This window comes from Pinus tabuliformis, chromosome 2_2 (assembly GCF_031772625.1).
Source record: "Pinus tabuliformis cultivar Carrire ecotype Pingquan chromosome 2_2, CPIR1, whole genome shotgun sequence".
In the NCBI taxonomy this organism is placed as follows: Eukaryota; Viridiplantae; Streptophyta; class Pinopsida; order Pinales; family Pinaceae; genus Pinus; species Pinus tabuliformis.
The window spans coordinates 516453985-516476849 of record NC_142300.1 but is presented as its reverse complement, the minus strand read 5'-3'; the positions used below and the strand labels follow the sequence as shown (position 1 = coordinate 516476849).

At 37.7% G+C, this 22865-nt stretch overlaps 1 protein-coding gene across 1 annotated transcript; it reads left to right on the top strand.

Moving 5' to 3' along the window:
- The first annotated feature begins 228 nt into the window (after positions 1-228).
- LOC149193615 (uncharacterized) lies at positions 229-22608 on the top strand. The gene is made up of 6 exons (XM_089407375.1): positions 229-418; positions 525-620; positions 707-777; positions 875-940; positions 21703-21776; positions 21885-22608. The coding sequence occupies exons 1-6, from the start codon at positions 229-231 to the stop codon at positions 22606-22608; spliced, it is 1221 nt and encodes a 406-aa protein (XP_089263501.1).
- Positions 22609-22865: the final 257 nt, after the last annotated feature.

The following is a 22865-nucleotide window of genomic DNA, read 5'->3' as shown; positions in this document are numbered from 1 at the left end:
AATTGACACGATCTCCACCCGATGATTCGTGTAATCCTCTAGGGCTATGAAATTAGCGATGTTGTGGTTTTTGTGTTGTTTGATACACATTGATTTGGGTTAACATTAATTGAGCATTAACTTGTCTGTCCCACCCCGAGTACATGGCGTGGGCAGTCTCCAGCTGCCGCCTCAGGATCCTTCATGTATCGACGGCTACGAGACGGGAGAGGCGATCCTATGGCTGCCATGGATGCTTGCCGACTTACACTACTCTTGGCGCCAGGTTGTAGTCCCATTCTTCCGTGGGAAGACCTGGAACTTGTTTCGCCTCCTACCTTACTTGAGGGCTTGACAGTCTCGGCTCTATGGTTTGGTTGCAGAGAACATGTGCGCGAGGTTTCGGAACCTAATCCCACCACCAGAATTTATCGACCGGGTAATTATTTGACAGTTTCCTTTCCTAGTTCGTTGATTTACAATTGTTTGATTTGCAGATAGACCCATCATATACAGGATAAGTATTTACAATTCTTTAACCACAGTGTTTTTCTCGCACACATGTGCCCCCACTCCTTCTGTCTGGGTTGCAGATGGCATTGGACAGAGTGGTGAGCAGATAACCATCCTAGCTTCCACCGGTATGATGAAATTCCACTTGCTTTTGTTTGTAGGAATGGGATCTGGACCTGGTCTATAGGCTATTGAGCCTGATTTGTGTCTACAGCTTGCGAGAGCTCGCGGATAGGTGGTCTGGTTTCGGGTTCTAATGAAGTTATCCCCGAGAGGGCTTCTATTGTTTTAGTTAAATGAATATGAGGCTTCGTTCCTCGTGGTTTGCTTTCTCTGAGCCGCGCTGGCTGTGCATGCTGTTCTGATTGTTTACTTATACTAGGTCTCCCTGGAATTAACTTATGTCCCTGGGCAGCTTCTCCATTTTCATGGCCCAGCTTTTGATAATGTAATATGTATTGTGTGCTTCAATTATTTGTCTACTAGACTTGGAACTGAACATGGAAATTTTTGTTGAAATCTTGAACATGTATTATGGCTTCACTGAAATGATTTATCGCTCAGATTTTAGTTCTATTTGATTGTTTAGAGCTGTTTTCGACTCCCTAAATTTGGGGCTCTGTACAACAGTATATATATACTTATTCGGTTTCCAGCTTTACGTTTCATCCTAAAGAATTGATTTTCGGTGTTTAACTATGTCATTTGTTGTGCTTTCTGCTTAATCCAACCAGACGTATTTACTGTTTTTAATCAGTTTGGGGTTTGGCCCCGCATGAGGGTTTTCGAGGGTTACGACCCTACCACTCACAACCACTATAACCTATCTTCCGGTTACCATGTATCAGTGCGGCCAAGATCCGAGACCCCCTTCCCATGAGTTCAACACTCTCCTAGACCCAGCGGTTTCTAACGTGGGTGCATGCAGTGTGATCCACAGAACTGGGACCTCACCCGTTCCTGGTAGTGGAGATTTAACTTTTCCGTTTGGAGGATTGTTCCACTGGAATTCCGGATTATTAAACATCACTTATTTTGTAGGTAGAATGTTTACTACCCTCGTCCTAATTTGCAGAGGATTTATCTTTTTGTTTTACTCCCCATTCCCGGGGCTTATACTCTCAAAGTCCACAAATTTCCAATCCGACACATCTCACAAGGGTTCCAATGCTCAAGCTGTCAAACCCATGGCGGATTCCATGAAGGAATCAACCTGACTTTCTTTCCTTTTTTGTTTTGTTTTGGAAACCTTGGTGCTTAACTCCATTTTCGTTCGCGACAAGGAGTTTATAGCATTCTATGAAACCTGTACTTCTATTAATTATTGCACTAAATCTTGCATGACTCGTTTGCTAATGGTGTTTAACAAGGACGCTGTAACAGTTCTTTTCCCAACATAACCTCTACTAAACAGTCCCCCTGTATTTAGGAATAGTCCGACAACAGTTGTCAACTACAACCGCTCAGTAGCGCCCATAGCACTTGCCCACCTTCGTGAAGGTTTCAATTATCACTGCTACTATGATTATTTTTTTTAAAACAAACATTTATTAAACAACAGGGAAATACATCCTATGTATGCTTTTTTTTTTAGTTATCACCACCTTGGTGGCAGCAGCAAGTTCTTGAGTTTTCTAACAGTAGTTGTTAATTCTATATAGTACATTTACCTTTTTCTAATGTCCTTACAGAATTACTTATAAATGTTTACTCACTTACCTGCACTGCTGTAACTTACAAGTACTCCAAAGTTGGGCCTCCTCTGTTCTCCCGCTTCCAATATGCCACCCAACCTTGAGATTCGTCCTCCAGGACCAAAATCTCCCCCCTAGCTCCCTTGCCGAACCACTGCCTTCAACAAGTCACTGCATCTTCGTGCGTGGCTATCTGGTCCTCACCAGACTTAGCCTTTTTGTTTGTGTGTTTCTTTCCCTCTGCCTGTCCCTACAGCGCAAAACCCCCTTCCTCCTCCTTTCCTCCGGAAAAAACCAGGTTAGGAAAGCAGTTAGGGTATATTGGGACATACAGGGACCACCTTCTTGGGAAGTTGCCAGCGTTTCAAGAAACTTTTTCTTTTTAAAAAAAAAGAACCACAGGAAATATTATTAAATCAAACAGATAATAATAGTCAATTCAGTTTACCAATTACCACAGTAAAATCAAATATTTACATTTATCCCGGGGCATCACAGTCAACATCACAAATAAAATTGCAATAAAACACATATAATATTTTTAAAAACAATGGGAATTTTATCTTTTATAAAATATAAATCATATATATAAATTATTTACAATATTGAAATTTTATTAATTTTGTATATTTGATTTCTTAATGAGCGATAAACTCTATATCACGTAACATTCTGGTATTGAACGAGTTCACTGCAGCTTGAGTATGTAGATTCAACGTGCAAGTTGAGATGGTTTTTGTAGTATATACAATGATTGCGTCACGTGCTAGAACTTGAAATACAATGGCCCCATGCCTCATGATTTTAATAATTCCAACTTGCAAAATCAAATATTTTGACATCTTAGGTGGACTCTGTTTAATAATTCCAACTTGCAACCATGGCCATGACAATGATTCTGAGCATAGGTGTGTCTCGAATGGGAGAAAAGTCTCACAACTTGCACTGAATTTTTTTTTTCGGTGAGAGGAAAAGCCGGTACAACTTGCATTTCGCTTAGTTTTTTAATATAGAGAAAAGCCACAACATTGACTGAACTCTTTTCAAGAGAAAAGCGGGCCCCACTTGCATTGGGATTTTTGAGAGAAAAGCCGGCACAAGTTGCTCTGAATTGTTTGTAGCTGAAATAGAGAGGAGAATAATAGTGACCTTAGACCCGTTGAGAAAAACGCCCGTAAAGCTCCAAAAGCTAAATTTGGTGGCGAATCTGGAGGCGGAAGTTAAAAAATACAAGTTGCATTATATTATTAGGCTCAGTATGTGTGGTTTAATTTTATAGGATGTGATTTAATAAATGTGTGGAGATTTGGTTTTAATAAGTATAGTTGTTCAATATCTAATAAGGTTATGTATACTTGAAAACTGAAAACCGCTCCAGAATTGCATGTGTAGAGATCTAGCCTTCATCATGAATCTCTTTGTCTAATTCTATATCTAATTTATTAATAACTTAAAGTCTTGCAATACTTATAAATATGTTTCTATTGTTTTATTCATAAAAATACAAAATGCCTAAAACATAACTATTCCTTTGGTATGCCCCTAAGTCAATATGTTTTTTCATAATTAAATATGTGTTCTTTTAATATTATATAATGTTTTTTTTTCAAACATTTTTACCTACCATTAATAGCTAGCTTGATTTTATGGGCAACTTGTGTAGGAGTCTTATAAGACCTTGAAATATCAAGTTTTCAAATAATGCAAGGTGAAGACTTATAAGCATTTGTAGATGCATTAGTTATTTAAGAATATGGACAACAAACAAATAGTATAAATTTTACATTTATTGCCTATCTAATCTATTAATAACTTAAAGTTTCCCAATACTTATAAATATTTTTCTATTACTTTTTTCATAAAAATATAAAATTCTTGAAATATAATTATTGCTTTACTAAAAATATATTTCAAAACAATATAATGTATTGATAAGAAAAAACAATTTCCCCTCCATTATAAATTTTTATAGCTCTTTGGTATGCCGGTAAGTCAACATGGCTATTAATTACGTGTTCCTTTAATATTATCTAATGTTTTTGTTTCAAACTTCTTTACCTACCTTTAATAGCTAGCTTGATTTTATGATATTAAATATTTTTCTTTCAAACATTTTTACCTATCTTTAATAGCTAGCTTGATTTTATGGGCAACTTGTGTAGGAGTCATATAAGGCCTTGAAATATTTAGTTGTCAAATAATGCAAGGTAAAGACTAATAATCATTTGTAGATGAATTAGTTATTTAAGAATATAGGCAAGAAAAAGAAGCCAATTGATGTGGCTTGTTGTGTAAATTTTGTTATAAATGATTTTAATGCAAAATAGAAATTTTATTGTTTTAACTTAATACTTAGTAAATCTTAACTTTGTGAATTCAACTATAAAATTCTCCCTACTTAAAAATTTTAGCAATTTTATTTGTTTTAATATTTTGAAAATTGGTTTAATATTCTAAAGTAGAAACCTAAATTCAAAAGTTGAAGAAGATCTAAACTATTATAATATAATGTCACTTACAAAATGGAACCTTACAAATCATAAGTCTTAACAATTAAAAAAAATTAATATAATTAAGATATTTATGCATAGGCATGAGGGAAATTTTTATACTTATCGTCTCAATTACATTTTGCATTAAAAAAAGGTACTTATCGTCTTCAACTGCTAGTGAAGAGTGACCTTATGCATCACTCATTTGCAGAGAAAATTTCAAGGGAAAAAAATCGTAAATGGGCTGTTTTCATTTTCTGAAAAAAAAAAAAAAAAAAAAAAAAAAAAATCGTCAATATGGTTAAAAATGTGTCTATTTTTACATATATATGATTAAATAGATGATATTTGCCAAAAATTTACTAGTTTTAATAGTAAATTACATGTTCTTTTCTTAATATTCGCCTACATTCTATACAGATGAATTTTTAAACTAGAATAGTCACCTATAATACTATATATAGGAAATTATTTAAATCCTTTAAAAACGCCTTGTTGGTTTCTCCTTCCCCTGGTGGGACCCAAGGTCGAGGAACCATTGAGACACTTCATCAATAAGCTCATAATCTTAAAATGTCTACTTGTCCCCATAGACAATCCTTTCAAGTCATTGGATTTCACCTTGAGTGTTAGATGAGGTTGTTTCCTAATAAGCATTGACTACCTCCTAGACTAGAGCTTTAGAACAAGACCCAGTGGTATGGGAAAACTCTTTGATCCTCATTGACTACGTCCACGTTGTCGTGCCATGATGGCCTAAATTTTCCAGAGGACGTCACAGACCCTGAGCAGAAAACAAATGTAATTCTCCCAAAACGCAAACCAAACAAACACCTTAAATGCAAACATGGAATCCTAATAATGACAAGGGACTAGAACCCCCCCCTCCCACTGCCCCAAAACCAAAGTACATATACAACCCTCTCCTCGCCTAAGAAGATTTCTTACATTTTCACTTTTTGCTTTCTAATTTCCAGTAAGTGTTGCAAGGTAGCATAGTCCCTGCCACTCAAGCTAGAAATTATGCTCTGGGAAAAATTGTATAAAAATTTATAACTGACATTGGTCAATGCTAAATTAGTAGTGGTAAGAAATTCACTTTGCTTTTCTCTGCGGCCTTGAGGTCCTAGGTGGCTCTAATTTTCCTTATTGGACTTTGCTTAACTTAGTGGGCTTGCAACTCTGGGTGTATTTGCATGTTAGCCCCCATTTTCTCTTTTATCTCCCAGTCTTCGCTTCTGGCCTCTTTGGATTGTTAGTGTTAGGCCCTTCATCAATTTTCAGATCTTGTCTCTGTGGTGCCTTGCTTAGGTTGGCTGGTTAACCATGACCAATCCAGCCTCTCCTTCTTAGCTTGATTAGGATATCACGATATTTAACTCCCTGGGATCTAATGGCCCCAATTTCCAAAAGGCTTCTTCCTCCCAGTTCATCAATAATCTGGATGAGATCTTGAAAGTGGAGATTTATGCCCCTCATGCCAGGCTTTGAGCCCTTGAACTAGAAGATCAGGGTCATGTGGGACAATTTATGGGTTTGTGGTAATCCCCTAGATCTGTTCATCTATGGGTCGAGAAAAACTAGAAATGCTTGATCTATAGGGAGGTCACTTCTTCTTTCTTTCACAAGGGGTTTTTTAGCTTCTTCTTTCATAATAAATTAGAGTTGGATATAATCTTGCAAAGTAGCACGCATTTCATGGGAACGCGAGGGCTTTACTTAGGTCATTGGATTCTTAACTTCAATCCTCATAGTGACTTCCCTTATGTTATTCCAATTTGGGTGAAGATGTCCTTCCTCCCCCTACACTACTATAATGATTCCACCTTTAAGAGAATTGAAAACATTCTTGGGTAATATGTTCATTTTCTAGAGTCTTGCAATGGAATTTTATCCTATGCTCGAATCTATGTAGAGGTGGATCTAGATAAATTCTTACTTGTCGCAATCAACCTCATCTTGGATAAATGGGCCCATATTCAGGAAGTAGATTATGCTCAACTCTGATTTAAATGCAAAGTTTGTCATGATTATGGACACTTCACCAAATATTTCCCCAAAAATTGAGAGGAATGGGAAAGGAAAGGGGAATTTTGGGATCAGTGAAAACAAGCAAAAAGAAAGAAAGGATCTCAAAAAAAACAACCCCTCTCTAACCAATGACATGAGAAACCACATCAAAATGGATCTGGGCCCGATTCCCTAAGAACAAATCTATTATTGGTGGGGAAGGAACAAGTATATCATCCAACCTTGGCAATAATAGCAACAAGTTTGATGCTCTTGTTCATGAAGAGGAAGAAGAAGAAATTTCCCATCAAGATCCTACTATCCTAGATCTGCCAAGTAATCTAGTGGTTCCCTAAGCATCAACTGAGCTAGTAACTAATTCAAAATCTAATGAAGATCCAAAATACATTCAAGATGATTCTCAGAAGGTGAAGAATATTTAATTTCACCATAGGAAGGCAAGTATAGAGCTACATTTGATAGTTCAACCAATTATAATTCCGAAGTGGAAAATATATAGTGAAAGAATGCCAAACTCGTCGATTTGGGAGGAAGACAAATAGAGAAATAAGAATAGAGAAAACAAAGAAGGAAAAATAATTTAGCCATTAGACCATTCTATAAAGCCTCCAGGTAGGAGACATGGGAGGCAAGGGAAGTAAAAGAATTGTTGGTATTGCCCCATCCAAAGGGAGATCTCAACCCAAGAGTAAACAATGATATTCCTCTCCTGCAATAATAGGGGATTGGGGTCTCAAAAAAGAAGGAATTAAGTATCATCTCTTCTAAAATAATGAAATAACCATAATTCCTCTACTACAGGAGACAAAATTGTAGGAGAAAAAAATATTAGTAAAGTAACATTAGTTGTGGAGTGGCAACAACAATTCCTTAGTTAGTGTTAGAAGGGCATCTAGAGGTCTCTGCACTCTTTCGGATCCAAGCCAAGTTCGACTACTAAACTCTTAAAAATGTAAATTAGACCACTACCTCCTTTCTATACCTTGCCTCTAAGCAAGTATGTTTTACCACTAATATTTATATGTGAGTTCATTTTTGAGGAAAACAAAAATGTTAGGCTTCCTTTCCTATATGACTCAGAGTATGGAGCTTCCAGCATCTTTGGAGGGGATTTTAATACCACTTTGCATTTTTGGGAGAAGAAAGGGGGATCACAAGCTAGAGACCTATTTCAAGAGAAGATGGAGGAATTTATTAGCTACTCAAAGTTAATGAAAATCAAACCTACTGTCCTTAAATATACCTGGAACAATAAGAGAGTTGGCCCATGTTATATAGTATCTACAATCAATCACTTCCTCATCTCTAATGATTTCTTGTCTATAGCCTTTCCCTCATTTTTACTATCCTTCCTTCAAGTGGTTTTGATCATCACCATATTAGACTCAACTTGTCCCCCCCCCCCCCCTTCATAATATGGTCCTATCTTGTTCTTATTCATCCCATTATGGATCCAACAGATGTATTTTCACAATGTGGTCACTCAATCTTGGCTCCCATGGTTGGAGGGAATCCCAATACAAATCTAGGAAAGAAAAATAAAATGGCTCAAAGCTGCATTAAATCTTGTGAAAAACCTTCTTTGGCTGCTAGACAAGAAGTTATTCAATAGATGGAATAAAAGATAGACCTTCTCCATTCCTCCATGGAAGATGAACTAGTGTACTTAGAGATGTTGAATCAGGACAAAACTATATTTGATAAGAACAACTCTTTGTTCAAGGAAGAGGAAGAACACTGGAGACTGAAATCTAGAAGTGTGTGGCTTCGGGTGTGATCTCAAAATGGAAGTACTTGAAAATTTGTGCAAGGTATCCATTTCCATTAAATTAAATTTGCAAACTGTACTCCATGTCTTGTTGATTAAACAAAGTGTTTTTGATAGCTGTTTATGAGTTTTTGTGTGCAGGAAAGTTAATATAATTTTTTGTTTACATATTAAATCAGAAATGTTTAGCAAGATAACTTTAGCATAACATGACACAGATGTTTTATGAGCAGTTCACCCCTCCTGGGCTACGTCTGTTGGATCAAGCCTCCCAAAATGAGCTTGTCCTCTTGTATTAAAACTGCTTCAAAGGCTAATACAAGTGTAAAGGTGCCTCAATAGGCAAATCTGAATGCAAATATAGATTCAGAAGACATGAAAAAGCTAAAAATGTCTTTCCACAATCACTAAACAGTGAAAAATTACCCAATACAATGCCTTCTTCAATAGGCCCTGGTGGCTCTTGGAACTTCTCTGAAACTTTTCAGGCTGTAGAAGTCCTCAAATGGTTCTAAAACCTCTGCCATTAGATTCAAAAGGTCGAAAATAACAGAAAATGGCTTTTGTTTCACCTCAAACAGGTGAACATGGCCCAACACGGCTCCAACACTGAAATGGCCCCAGTGGCCCTCCAAGCTTCCCTGAAGCTAAACAGTGAAAAGAAAGCCTAAATGGGCAAAATAAACTATGTAAATGAATTCAAAGCACAGTAAACAGTTAAGATAGACATTTGTTTCACCTCCAATGGATGAACACAACCAAATGCAGCTCCAACACTATCTAGGCTCTCATGACTCCCCAAACTTCTTCGCAGAAAAAGTACCTGAAGATCACCTCTGTTGGCTCTAAAACCTCTTCCAATGGCTCTAGAATGCTCTAAATACCCAAAATCAAAAAAAAAAAAAATCATCCAAAAAGGCCTCTCTTAGCCAAATTTATGGCTCATTCAATTTTCTGCCAGTTTGCCCTAGAAAAACTCCAGTTAAAACTAGAAGTTTGCCAGTTAGCCCGACAAAAATGGAGGAACTGCCGAAAATGGCACACTACTAAAAAGACTGTCAGTTGAATAGTCAGTTGACCGTGACTTTCGGGTGCTTAATCCGCATGTGACTGCCATAACCGTAACCGTCGGGGTTTGTTGCCGCCGAGCTTAGGCCTTGGGTTCCGCGCTCCGGTCATATGGGTAAGGGGGCTGGCCCCTCTTCCACCCAAAACAAACCTTTCGAAAATGTAAATATATCATGTGCCCATAGTTGGTTAAGAACCAACGTTAGGCAGACCGGTTGGTCCTGTGGGTTGGCGGCCACCCAACCCGGGGTCGAACCTCGCGGGCTCCATAAAATTTTGCACCAAAAACCATTGTGTTCTAGGGGCCACGTGTCAATGCCCGATTGGGCCTCTCAAACAGCATATTTCCCGAATATTCTGGGGAATATTCCATGGAATATTTCAAGGAATATTCCTCAAAATATTCTGTTTTTATTTTTTTTAAATTTAAATTTTGCGAGTTATTGGGCATTTTCAAATTGTGATAACTTCTCTATACGGTGTGAATTTTTTGAACCGTTCACAGCACCGGAATCAGGAAGAAGAGATCTATCCGGTCGTTTAGGTTCTAACCCATTCTGAGCAGTTTCAATTTGGAGCATTTTCGACACTTAGGACATGAGCACCTGATCACACCTCCCAAATGAGAAGATTTTGGACCCTAAAAGTTCACTGAAATGCTGAAACTAAACTGTACAACAAATGATAATAACATCATCCTCTTCTATTCATCCAAATGAGCATAACTGATACCAAAATATCTTGACTTGCCAACTGTCATCATGGCGAATTTTTGCTGAATGAGCCATGTACTTGTCGAATCCCGACCAAGTTTTCTCGCCATACCAATCTACAATTTTCAGAAACCAGCAATGAAACTTGTTGATGTATGAGTTGAATGCTTTCAATGCTCATGCGAGCTTTGTCAATGTCACTACACCCATCAATGGTGATTTCTTCTCCAGAATGAAAACTGAAGGTGACTTAGGCAAATACTCACAATAAACTTCAAAAGATGAAGTATCTATAGAAGAGTGCTTGGCCCGGCTGTAAGCACGCTGAAATTAATGCAAATACTCATCCCAAAGCTTGGGATGCTTGTTGCAAAAAACTCTCAAAAGAAGTACAATGGTTCTGTTCACGAACAATAGAAGTAGGAAAACCATAATGAACCCAGCAGAGACCATTGTTGAAATTTGTGCCCTGTTTGCTTGCATGCTTTTCCAACTCATGGAATCTTGCAGCGCTTTGCACCAACACTTCATTCTCTGCACCAATCGACACCAAAGGCACCTTGTGCAACATACAACATCAACAACAAGTTGACCTGAAATGTGCTATACAATTGACACAACCATCAATGTAAAAAGTGTGCACGCAATCGACACAAGTTGACAAACATGTGTGACACAAGTCGATAAACAACAAGATACATCTTTACAATCACATGTGTATGTATCATGTACAATGAACTATATACAGTTCGCTAATTACACATACAACTTCTATGTACATGTGCAACTTCAACTCTTCTGTTCAAATACCAACAACAGGTACATCATCCCAAAAAACATGTGGGTGACAAAGAGATGAACTAAAAAGACATTGCTGCAATATAAGTGAGTATCATATTCATCTTTTACACCTCCATGGCGAAACTTTGCAACAGCAAAGAAAATTCAATTGAAGGAATTCCAACTGAAACTACTTTCACATGCAATCGTGCATCAAACTTTTCAATTGAAATACATGATTGGTATGCATGTACAAAATGAGTATGAAAATCAAACCCCATGGCATCTTTTGTTGCAATAGCAGTTCTTCATGTGCATCTTTCACATCGATAATGGAATCCATAGATCCACTTGTGCCAATCTTTTTGTCCTAAAGCTACATGTGCTTTGGACGACTTGTTGGATGCAAGGTCCAACAATGAGAGACATCATGTCCCTTCTTTTGGCAAAATGTTCAACTCTTAAGCACTTTCTGAGAAAGTTCTCTTTGCCTCTTCTCCTTCCTGTGGGCTTTCTTTTTCAACTAGCATCTTGAAGCAACATGGTTAAATACACCACAAAATGTGCAACAAAACTTTCTTTCAATTGAACAAGAAAAATAATCATTCTTTGCTGAAACATAATCAAATTGATCATGTGAATAATTATACCTCTTTTGCTGCATGGAATGTCCATCCTTTTTGTCTTTTAGAGATGATGAATTGGTAGAGAAGACAACTTTCTTTTTCAACCTTTCATCATTGTTCTTGTCTTGAAAACTGTTTACATTTGCATGTTCACCATAAGCGACATGTTTACCCTCTACTTGTTGCAATGATGGCTTCAAACAATGGTAAGGATGATTGCCATTATGACATTTATGCAATTGAGAACTTGGGATAAAGGTTCTCTTTGAATTTGCATCACATCCATTCAAGGATTTGGATTCTTCGCCATAAAACTGCTCATATCCAAGACCAACATTCTTGGGATGCTCCACCACTGAAATAGGTTCAACCATGCCTTGTGCATGCTTGCCCAAACCTTTTCCTTCTTGATAGCCCATCTTAAACATTAATTTGGACCCTATACCTCTTGTATGCTTTTCAAAAGAACCAACACACTTTTCAATTGAGGAAATTGAAGACAAGTTTGAATGATTTACCTCCTGAGGATGAGGTATTTTCTTGGACAAAGCTTCTTGAGCTTGAAGGAGTTGTTTCTCCATGTCATGTAGTCTTTGGAGAATTGTTTCCTTCTCTTCCTTCATAGCCAACAATTGTGCATGAAGCTGAACACTTTCTCTTTGATCCTGAATGAGAATCTGCACCATGTCCTTCACCTTAATGAACTCATTCTTCATGTCATCATTGAAGAATTTTGTGAAGGAGGAAACTTCACTTGTGGAAGAAGTTGACATCATGTAAATGGTCAGTTAACAAAAGGAACTTCAAAACAAAGTTCTCAAAGCTTTCAAACAAATGACAAGCCTTTGACCAAATGTCTTTCCAGCTACACTCTTATTCAAGCAACCATAAAACTGTTGGCATTATGATACAAGTGTTATCCTTGATGGAAAGATGACAGATTATAGTGTAGCAGGTCAGTAGCAAAGAGTTGATGATCAGATTACAAAGAATGAAGAAAGAAGAGTATACACGTAGGTTCACTATATACAAAGGCGCGTATACACGTGGGATTGCTGATCAAAAGTCGCGTATGCGTATGCACGCACTTTCATGCACGGAAAAGCGTGTACATGTGGGAAAGCTTATTTTTGGGTCCGTGGTATTTAGACCTATGGTTTTGGTCCTTGGTATTGCGTCCGAAGTGTTGAACCCAGGTATTGGGTCCCTAGTATTGGTTCTCAATGGTTTTGGACCATGGTATTGCGTAAGGCCTAAGACTATAAAAGGCGAAGAAGATCATTAGGCAAAGGCAATTTTGAGAAGTGATGAATATCTGATGAAGTGTGAGATCTAGTATGTTGGTTATGGGTTTGTGATGTTGTGATTGATCTGAACCAAGGATGCACCCATGTGAATGATGATGAACGATGGATCGAGATCTTAAGGCTTGGAATGTTTTATCATTATATGGTTTGATTATGGATAGACTAGATCTGAATTATTGACGCATGTTTTATTGTATGAATGTTATGATCTGGGTATGACTGATGTCTGAAACAGCCGCAAAGTTATATTTACAGATCTGTACGTGGCTTGGCTTTGGTGAAAGCGCGTATGTACGCGGGTTTGGTTCTTCATAGTAGCATATACATTATGAGATATGATAATTGAAGTTGCAGTTGGATCTGGTTATTGTTGCAGAGTTCTGTTGTCTGTTCTGTGTTCTGGTGACTGTGTTGTTGACAGGGTTTCAATGTTTCAGTATTGGGTGATTCAGAGATTGATGATGCAGGTGTAGTTGATGGGTGTATTGCTGTGATGATTAATTTTGTGCTTCAATGTTGTTGATGGGTCCAGTATGAAAATTGGATGAAATGTGGCCTTCAGATTATGGTGTTGTGCTTCAGGAGTATCCAGTCTGAAAATTTATGAAATGTGGTGCCTAGAGGAAAAAAAGAGAAGGTTATAGCCTTCTGTAGGTCGGCACCTATGTACTAGTACATCAGCTAGTACAAGAGCTAAGGGGGTGGTAGCCCTTCCAGTAGTAGCTGGAAAACGAGTGAAGGTTGGAGCATTCAGTAGGACGGCACCTACGTACTAGTAAATGGATCGGCTAGTACAAGAGCTAAGGGGGTTGTAGCTCCCTTCTAGGAGAGTCTGGAGAACGAGAGAAGGTTGTAGCCTTCTGCAGGTAGAAGCCTGTGTACTGGTATAAGACTACACTAGTATAGAACTATTGTATAAAAAAGTTTCTTATTAAAAAGAAGATTGAGACGACTTGCAGTAGGTGGTTTTCACCCACATTGGGTTTCCATCTTACATCATGGTGTTCATGTGTGCTTCTTGTGTGTGATAATCTGTTCTATTTTACTGCTCCTGTTTACTGTTCATATGGTTAATAATGTTCTGATGCACTCATTAAGGATCAACTAACTAAATCATAAGTTTACTGGATATATGCTTGTTGCATTACACATAGTTGTATATACACGCGGTTTGCCTTAACTGAAGTAGCGTATATGAATCTTAATATGGAAATGAAAAAGTTTTATTGATTTAATAATACTAATTCACCCCCCCCTCAGTATTATTTCCAACAAAAACACAAATCAAATGGAATATTCCAACTGCTCCTGAGTTTGTGTTTTCCAAAGATAATCTTGAGATAAATTGGAGTAAGTAAATTAGTCTTCAACTCTTTTCAAAACTTAGCTAACATCACCTATCCTTGCACTCAAGCAAACTCAGACAATCAACTAGTTTGCATACAATAAAACAGAGATTGACTGTTTTAACACCTTTTTGCACAAACAAATGCTTAAAATATAAACTAAACCAGAGATGGACTGAAGTAGCTTTTATCTACTACACAATTGTGTAACAAAAGTGGTTCCAAGGCTTATTGGCTTGCTTTAGACTCTGTCTATAGTTTATATGGCTTCTCATAGACCACAGAAACAGTAACAACTGGCTTTGATACCATTTGATCTGAAAATGGAAGTACTTGAAAATGTGTGCAAGGTGTCCATTTCCATTAAATTAAATGTGCAAACTGTACTCCATGTCTTGCTGATTAAACGAAGTGTTTTTGACCGCTGTTTATGAGTTTTTGTGTGCAAGAAAGTTAATATAATTTGTTGTTTACATATTAAATTAGAAATGTTCAACAAGATAACTTCAGCATAACATGACACAGATGTTTGATGAGCAGTTCACCCCTCCTGGGCTACATCTACTGGATCAAGCCTCGTAAAATGAGCTTGTCCTCTTGTATTAAAACTGCTTCAAAGGCTAATACAAGTGCAAAGGTGCCTCAATAGGCAAATCTGAATGAAAATACAAATTCAAAAGACATGAAAAAGCTGAAAATGCCTTTCCACAATCACTAAACAGTGAAAAATTACCCAATATAGTGCCTTCTTCAACAGGCCCTAGTGGTTCTTGGAACTTCTCTGAAACATTTCAGGCTGTAGAAGTCCTCAAATGGTTCTAAAACCTCTGCCATTAGATTCAGAAGGTCGAAAATAGCAGAAAATGGCTTTTGTTTCACCTCAAACAGGTGAACACATTCCAAAAAAACTCCAACACTGAAATGGCCCTAGTGGCCCTCCAAGCTTCCTTGAAGCTAAATAGTGAAAAGAAAGCCTAAACAGGCAAAATAAATTGTGTAAATGAATTCAGAGCACAGTCAACAGTCAAGATAGACTTTTGTTTCACCTCCAATGGATGAACACAACCGTAATCGTAACCATCGGGGTTTGTTGACGCCGATCTTAGGCCTTGTGTTCCACGCTCCGGTCATATGGGTAAGGGGACTGGCCCCTTTTCCGTCCAAAATAAACCTTTTGAAAATTTAAATATATCATGTGCCCATAGTTGGTTAAGAACCAATGTTAGGTGGATCGGTCAGGCCTGCGGGTTGGCGGCCACTCGGCCCGGGGTCGAATCCCGCGGGCTCCATAAAATTTTGCACCAAAAACCATTGCGTTCTAGGGGCCACGTGTCAGCGCCCGATTGGGCCTCTCCAATAGAATATTCCCCAATTATTTTGGGGAATATTCCATGCAATATTTCAAGGAATATTCCTCGAAATATTTTGTTTTTAATTTTTTTTTTTTAAATTTAAATTTTGCAAGTTATTGGTCATTTTCAAATTGCGATAACTTCTCCATACGGTGTCAGTTTTTCGAACTGTTCATGGCACTAGAATTAGGAAGATGATATCTATCCTGTCGTTCAGGGTCCAACCCATTCTGAGTAGTTTCAATTTTGAGCATTTTCGACACTTAGGACATGAGCACCTGATCAGGGTGGGAGACAGAAATGCCAAATTTTCCATGAGCATGCTAAAAAATGAGAGAGGAAGAAGACAATACAGGAATTCATGGTGATGGGAGTTAAGGTTGGATACTTGCATCAAATCAAGGATGAATATATGGCATAACAAAAGGTATGAATCACGAGATAACTATCCTCCCCTCAAAAGAAGAAACTCATATAATAGTATTATCCTTTCATATGGACAAAACATCAGGCCTAAATGGGTTTTCTACACACTTTTATCAACATTCTCGAGATATAATCAAGAAAGATTTATGTAGAATGGTTGGGTATTCCTTGAATCATTTTTTCATTTCAAGCAATGTAAATTCATCATTCCTTGCCCTTGTCCCCAAAGAAATTAATCCTTACTCATTCAATAGGTTTAGACCTATCTCCTTGTGTAATGTCACCTATAAAATGCTTTATAAACGTATTATTAAAAGGCTCAAAATGATTCTCCCTTCTATCGTATAAGAGAATCAAGATGGTTTTATGCTACGGAGGAAAATATTTTATAATAGCATTATTTTTCAAGAAGCCATAACCTCTAGTATATCAAGGGGTGACAAGGGGATGCCCATAAAACTTGACATGGCTAATGCCTTTGACATAGTGAGACATAGATTCCTTTGCAAAGTTTTGTGAAAATTGGGATTTGATAACACATTTATCTAGTGGATCATCATTTGTATTGGATCCCCCTAAATTACCCTTCTAGTGAATGGAAAAGTCATCATATTTTTTAAATCTTCCAAGGGATTAAGGTAAGGATTCTCGCTATCTCCATTTGTTTACATTTTGGTTGTAGATACTATGAGTAGGCATTTGGAATATGAGTGCAGAAATGGCCTCCTCCTCAGTCTTCGATTCACTAAGGACATCAAAAGTGTCAACCATTCTCAATTTGCAAATGATACTATTGTTCTCAGGGGTGCCTTGGTGGCAATATCTAGAAGATTCAAACTGGTGTTAGGCAACTTCTTAGCAACTTTGAGAGGATTAATTAACTTTGAAAAGTCTCAGGTCTTCACATGTAATATTTAGACAACTAAGAGGATTTATATTGGGGAGGCATTTAGCTTCAACATTGTGGATAACTAAGAGGAGTTCAAATATTTGGGTGTTCTCGTTTGCCTGAAACCCCACACAATCCTCAGGAATGACATAATGTCGTAGCTAAAGTGAAAAACAAATTGGAATTTTGGGGGCCTAGATGGCTTACTTTAGTAGGTATCATAGTTCTCATTAAATTAGTCATGTCAACCATTCCATTATACTAATTCTCATCACTGTTAGCCCCTTAGTACATTTTGCAATGTCTTGGAAAAACTATTAGACAATTCCTTTAGGAAGGCAGCAAATCCTCTAACAAAAAATATCATTTGGTCAATCTGAATCCCTAGAGAGGATGGAGGTTTAGGAATCCAGGATCCGGCTTTGATGAACCAGGCCATGGTAGAAAAAATGTCTTAGAAAATTAAATCCAATCTAGAAGCATGGTGGAATCAAGTCCTCATAGGAAAATATATGAATTAAGGCAACAAGAATTAGAGTGTACTTCCTCCTTCAATGAGGCATAACTCCCTAATTTGGAAACTTATATCAGCCTCAAATAGATTGATAAAAAATAAACTTATTTGGACGTAGTTGAAATGGTACAAGAATCCTTCTTTGGACTCACTCCACGTTGAATCTCCTTCCTATACAAAACTCTAAAACTTTGATGCCCCTTAAGTTCTTCTCATCTAGTCAAGGGATCTCTATGTTTGCTCAAATATCCCAATGGAACAATTGGGGATTATGGCGAGGCTATAAGCTGGATGATATTCCCAACAATCTTCTTCTGGTTAGGGATAACCTTAAAGATAGTCTGAGAGGCTATGCACCTTGGAGTCAACATGTAGATGATAAATTGGGTTGAAGTCTCATATATACATGATTAAGGCATTATGAATATATTTTATTCTCTATGTAGGTTCTTCATAAGTCGTCTGTCTAGGAAAAAATATGGTTGAATAACAACACCCCTAAAGTTAATAACTTTTGTTGGCTCCTCACTCATAAGAAAATTATGACTTCTAAAAACTATAAAAAAAGAGGCATCCAATGTGTTCGTGGTGCTCCCTTTATAATCAAAATGAAGAAAAAACCCAACATCTTTTCTTTTTGTGTCCCAATTCCTCTCAAGTATGGTCTATATCTTTGGCCACCCAATATACCTCACTAAAGAATCCTACATAACTCTCTTTCCTTATATCCAAATGTCATAACAAATATTTGGGATCCTTCTTTGGGAAACCTCTTTTAAAATGGTTTTGGTCCTCTCTTCTAAAGTATAGGTTTTGGAAGATATGGCTATCCTGAAACAACCTTATCTCTAAAAATGTTTCCATTCCTCCCAGAGCAATGACCCTCGAGGCTCTCCCATTTGGTGTGTAGTATAATAGAATAAACCTAAGAGATAGTTATACTGACTTGGATCGGTAGGAGGTACAATGGATGGATTCATTGCTTGACCCTCTAAGATCTCTCCCCTTTCTTCCTCCCTTTCATCATCCCTTAGGGGTGTCCTGAAAGCTTCAATTATCTGATGTTGAACTTGAAAAATGTAAGAATTCACATAATAATTGGATCCTTTTCTTTGATGGAGCCTAAAAAAGGAATCCAAGGGTGGAAATAATGGGAGGGATTCTGTTAAATCCCAAGGAAAACAAAGAAGTTAAGTATTCACAGGGACTTGGCAAGAGGACAAACAATCAGATTGAAATGTATGGGCTCCATCTTGGACTCTAGTTGGCTAAAAAAAGGAAACTCTATAAGATAGTAATCCTAGGAGATTCACTTCTCACCATTCAGCATTTACAAAGAGGATATCTTCCTATGAATAATCACATAAGTCTTATTTTCCACAAAGATCTTAGTATCCAGGAGCATTTCCCTCACAAGTATTTCTATCACATTTTTGAAGAGTCAAAATAACGAAATTTTTGCACAAGAAAATTAGGCTTTTCTTCTAGAGGCAGGTAAGATCGTCACTAATATAATCGAAATTTATTCCATGATTTATTCCCCTCATGTTTCTTCTCAATTTTTTAGTAGTGCCTTTGGGTATGCTTATAAGAGAGAATTGTTTGAATTATGCATATTGTTGTTTCATAAGACTTTCGCCTCTCAAAATTTTGGCATTTATATTAATATTGTATTGATTGGTGTGCATGTCATCATGGTTGATGTGGGTGGTGGAGGGTGTGCAAGCCACACAAACCCTTGGTTCTTTCAAACCTTACATGTGGTAATTCCCCCTCCAGATTGTACTATGAGCAGATATTTCCTCTCCCTCCTAATCTTTTAAAGCTTACACGGTGATGTAGATTAATGAAAATCAATTTCAACATGATATTTGTTTCGTGTGAGAATTTGAGACCTGTGATTATAGCCATGAAGGGTGGAAATGTGCTGAGTATGAAAGCCCCAGGAAACTGGGATCAAAAGGAAGATTGGGTTAATTTTTCTTGGAGTGGAGGGGTTCTTCAAGTTCAGGAAGGAACCAATAACAATGCCAAATCATGAAGTAGAAGGTATCTTTTGTCCTATGTTGTGATCATATCCTTTCATTGCAATTATAAAGTCGAAGCATTGTCATCAAATTAGATCAATTGTGAGGCCAAATTTATCCTTTTCTCTGAGTGGAGCGGTGAATCCTTAGCCCTTATTTTGCAGTGGTGTTCTGAATACTTCTCTGACATGTCTTGGATTTCTGCTTTCTCTATCCTTGGCAGCTTTGGGTTACTTCAAGGTGGTGCGATCAATCTCTCTGAAGACTATTAGGCCCCTCTACTGGTTTGTGCTCTTTGAGCTCACCAAACTCTAGGAAATGGTTGTTCTGGCATAGGTTGTTGGTCACGCGAGAATCTCCTAATAGATCTTGGCTTGCCAAATCTCTGAAGGTATCCCTCTACTTTCTTTGAAGCAATTTCTAGAGTTGTTTCTTTCTTCGTAATTTTATTCTTTTTCTGGTGGGTCACATCCCTTCTTTCCCTCTTTTTGTCAAGTTACATGAACCTAGAGTACCCCAACCCTCCTCTCGCCCCGAGTTTTGAGCACACATTTTTTGTTTGGCCTTTTAACTCCTTTTCATTCTTTGAGTTCCAATTTTAGGCTTATCAGAATCTCAGTCCTATTGGTTTATTGCCTCCTTTAGATTGATTAGTCTCTCACGGAGCACTTATTGGATTTTTTTTTTTATTATGGTTGCACTAGTTCCTGTCACATATGTCCACATCTCTCAGTCTATAATAAAGTCGAGATCCTAGACTGCTAGTGTAAATCCCAATAGCATTCTAACACTATCCTTTTTCTAGTTAATAATTGCAAAGGATCAATGCCCAAGTAAATAGATAGGAAGATGAAATAGAAGCCATACAATGCTAATTGGAGTTAATGCTAGTGAACAATGAAACTTTACTAGTATCACTTTATGTAGGCTAGTGTGATAAGATATCTATTAGTCCCCCTAGTGAGTTACGATCACTTTTTATAAATTTGTTTAATGTTTGGTCAATATTAGGGAATTTAATTATCATTTGGTTGGTAGAATGTATCTTACTAGAAAAATTTTGAAACTTTTCTCTTGCTCCAATTTGAGGAACCTACAACTTGGAACTGAATGTAATCATTCATTGGGTATTTTGTTGCCTCTGGGCCATAATTAATAGTAAATATATTCATTCGTGTTAAAAACAATAATAATAATAATAATGGTCAATAGGAAAATTGAATCCTATAGTTTTTCTTTGGAAGGAACTAATAAATTGAGATGTGAAGTGGATAAATTAATTGCTTGCATAGGTACAAATACTTTGCATAAATTTTGGTGGTAGTAAGTCTACACATTTGCAATTTTACTCCTACATAAGTGTTAAGGAAAACATTGTTAATAGTGGGAAGTAACTCCTTGTAAGTATATTTATTTACATCTTATTCCTATTAATTTTTTATGAAAAGATTTTCTTAAATTATGGTGCAAAGTAATTGATGGTAAATATGTGATTTACTTGGGTATGAGCTATTTTCAAGGATTTTAGTTTTGGATGGTTTTCTTGCAAAACTTAAGAATCGAAAAATCACTACGCAAATATCTAAAAATTGTGATAAATATTGCTACCACATCAATAAATTATGGCATAAAATGCTTCAGGTAGACATGGCATTATATTATGCAAAGCTATAAAAAAACCCTTCATGTTATGGTCCAATGAAAGGTTGAAAAATATATCTTTAAATAATATTGAAAATAAATATTAATTTTTCAAAATTAAATATTATAAATTACCTTAATAAAAAAACTAAATATTTATTTAAAAATCTATCAATAACAATAATATATTTCAATAGCCATATGGCTATTGAATAAAATATTTCAATATCAAACATGGGGATTGGAAAGTCTCTGCCCAGAAAGTATAACAACAGGGGCAACTACTCCGAAGGCGATTCCTATTTCCGCCACAGTTTTTTAATTAATGCCTACTCCGAAGGCGATTCCTATTTCCGCCACAGTTTTTTAATTAATGCCCCCTGACATGCGGGGTATTAGGGAAATGACATGCAGAGGCATTAGGGAAATATAACGCGAGGAAAAAAACTGGAGGAGAAAAAAAAACATTCTCGCGTTATATTTCCCTAATGCCCCGCATGTCAGGGGCATTAATTAAAAAACTGTGGCGGAAATAGGAATCGCCCTACTCCGAACGCCGTCCCTCGAATTTCCCAGACACTCTTGACGAGGTCGCGAGATCGGAGGCTATGTAAATGTAGACGTGCAGCGCGGAAGTGTGTGCCGTAGAGGACTGTTTCTTTTATTGTGTCCCGAGACCCGGCCTTATATCATCAGTACTCATCTGTCTGTATTGCAGTATTTTGGAATTCAGAGTATCCGCTGCAATGATGTATCAAACGCAGCCTCCGGAGGTGTGGCGATCTTCACGGGATTTGATCTCCGGAAGTAGTGACAAGCAGGACCCAAGCTCCAGAACGTCGAGCTGGTCGAAGCAAATAAGGCGGCCGGGCCCCGTCGATTACTTGCACAAGGAAGAAGAAGAGTGGCTGCAGGAGGTGCTGGGGCGATACCACTCACATTACGATGGGGAAAGAGAGTGCAGGTGCTCATATGTTCTTCTGCAGCACGTTGAGGCACCGGTGAGCGTTGTGTGGTCGCTGGTTCGGAGATTCGACAAGCCACAAATCTATAAGGACTTCATCCGCAGCTGTTGCATTCGGGGTGAGGGGGATTCGAAGCTCAAGGTCGGCTGCATCAGGGAGGTTGAAGTGGTCTCTGGTCTCCCTGCTTCCTCGAGCACTGAGCGACTGGACATTCTGGACGAGCAGCAGCATATTCTGAGCTTCAGCATCGTGGGAGGCGAACACAGGCTCAACAATTATCGATCCATCACTACTCTGCATGAGAGGCTTATTAATGGAAAACCCGGAACCATTGTGATCGAATCGTACGTGGTGGATGTGCCACAAGGGAATACAAAAGAGGAGGCATGTTTATTCGTAGACACCATCATTGAATCCAATCTTCGATTCTTGGCACGCGTCTCCGAGCGCCTAGTCAACACAGAGCGCCGCTTATAGTCTCGCGCCCGAAGATTTGTTTGTTCATTCCTTTTTTTTTTTTTTGGAAGGGGGTTGGGTATAGAGTTTAACAGAAGACCTAGGGGTGATTATTGAGATCTGATTTGAGCGTTAGAGAGTGCAATTCGATGGTTTCATGGGTTTTTGAAACTTGAAGATCACAGGGGTTTTTCCCCACATGGATTGATTGCTCTTCATATGCTGCAGGATATCATTTATCTATGAGAGGTAACATCTCTGCGTACCGCTTTAGGGTC

Coding starts and splice junctions, on each gene's coding strand:
- LOC149193615 (XM_089407375.1), top strand. CDS start 229: ATGGATGCTTGCCGACTTACACTACTCTTGGCGCCAGGTTGTAGTCCC. Junction 419..524: donor CACCAGAATTTATCGACCGG/GTAATTATTTGA, acceptor CTTTAACCACAG/TGTTTTTCTCGCACACATGT. Junction 21,777..21,884: donor GTCGCGAGATCGGAGGCTAT/GTAAATGTAGAC, acceptor TCTGTATTGCAG/TATTTTGGAATTCAGAGTAT.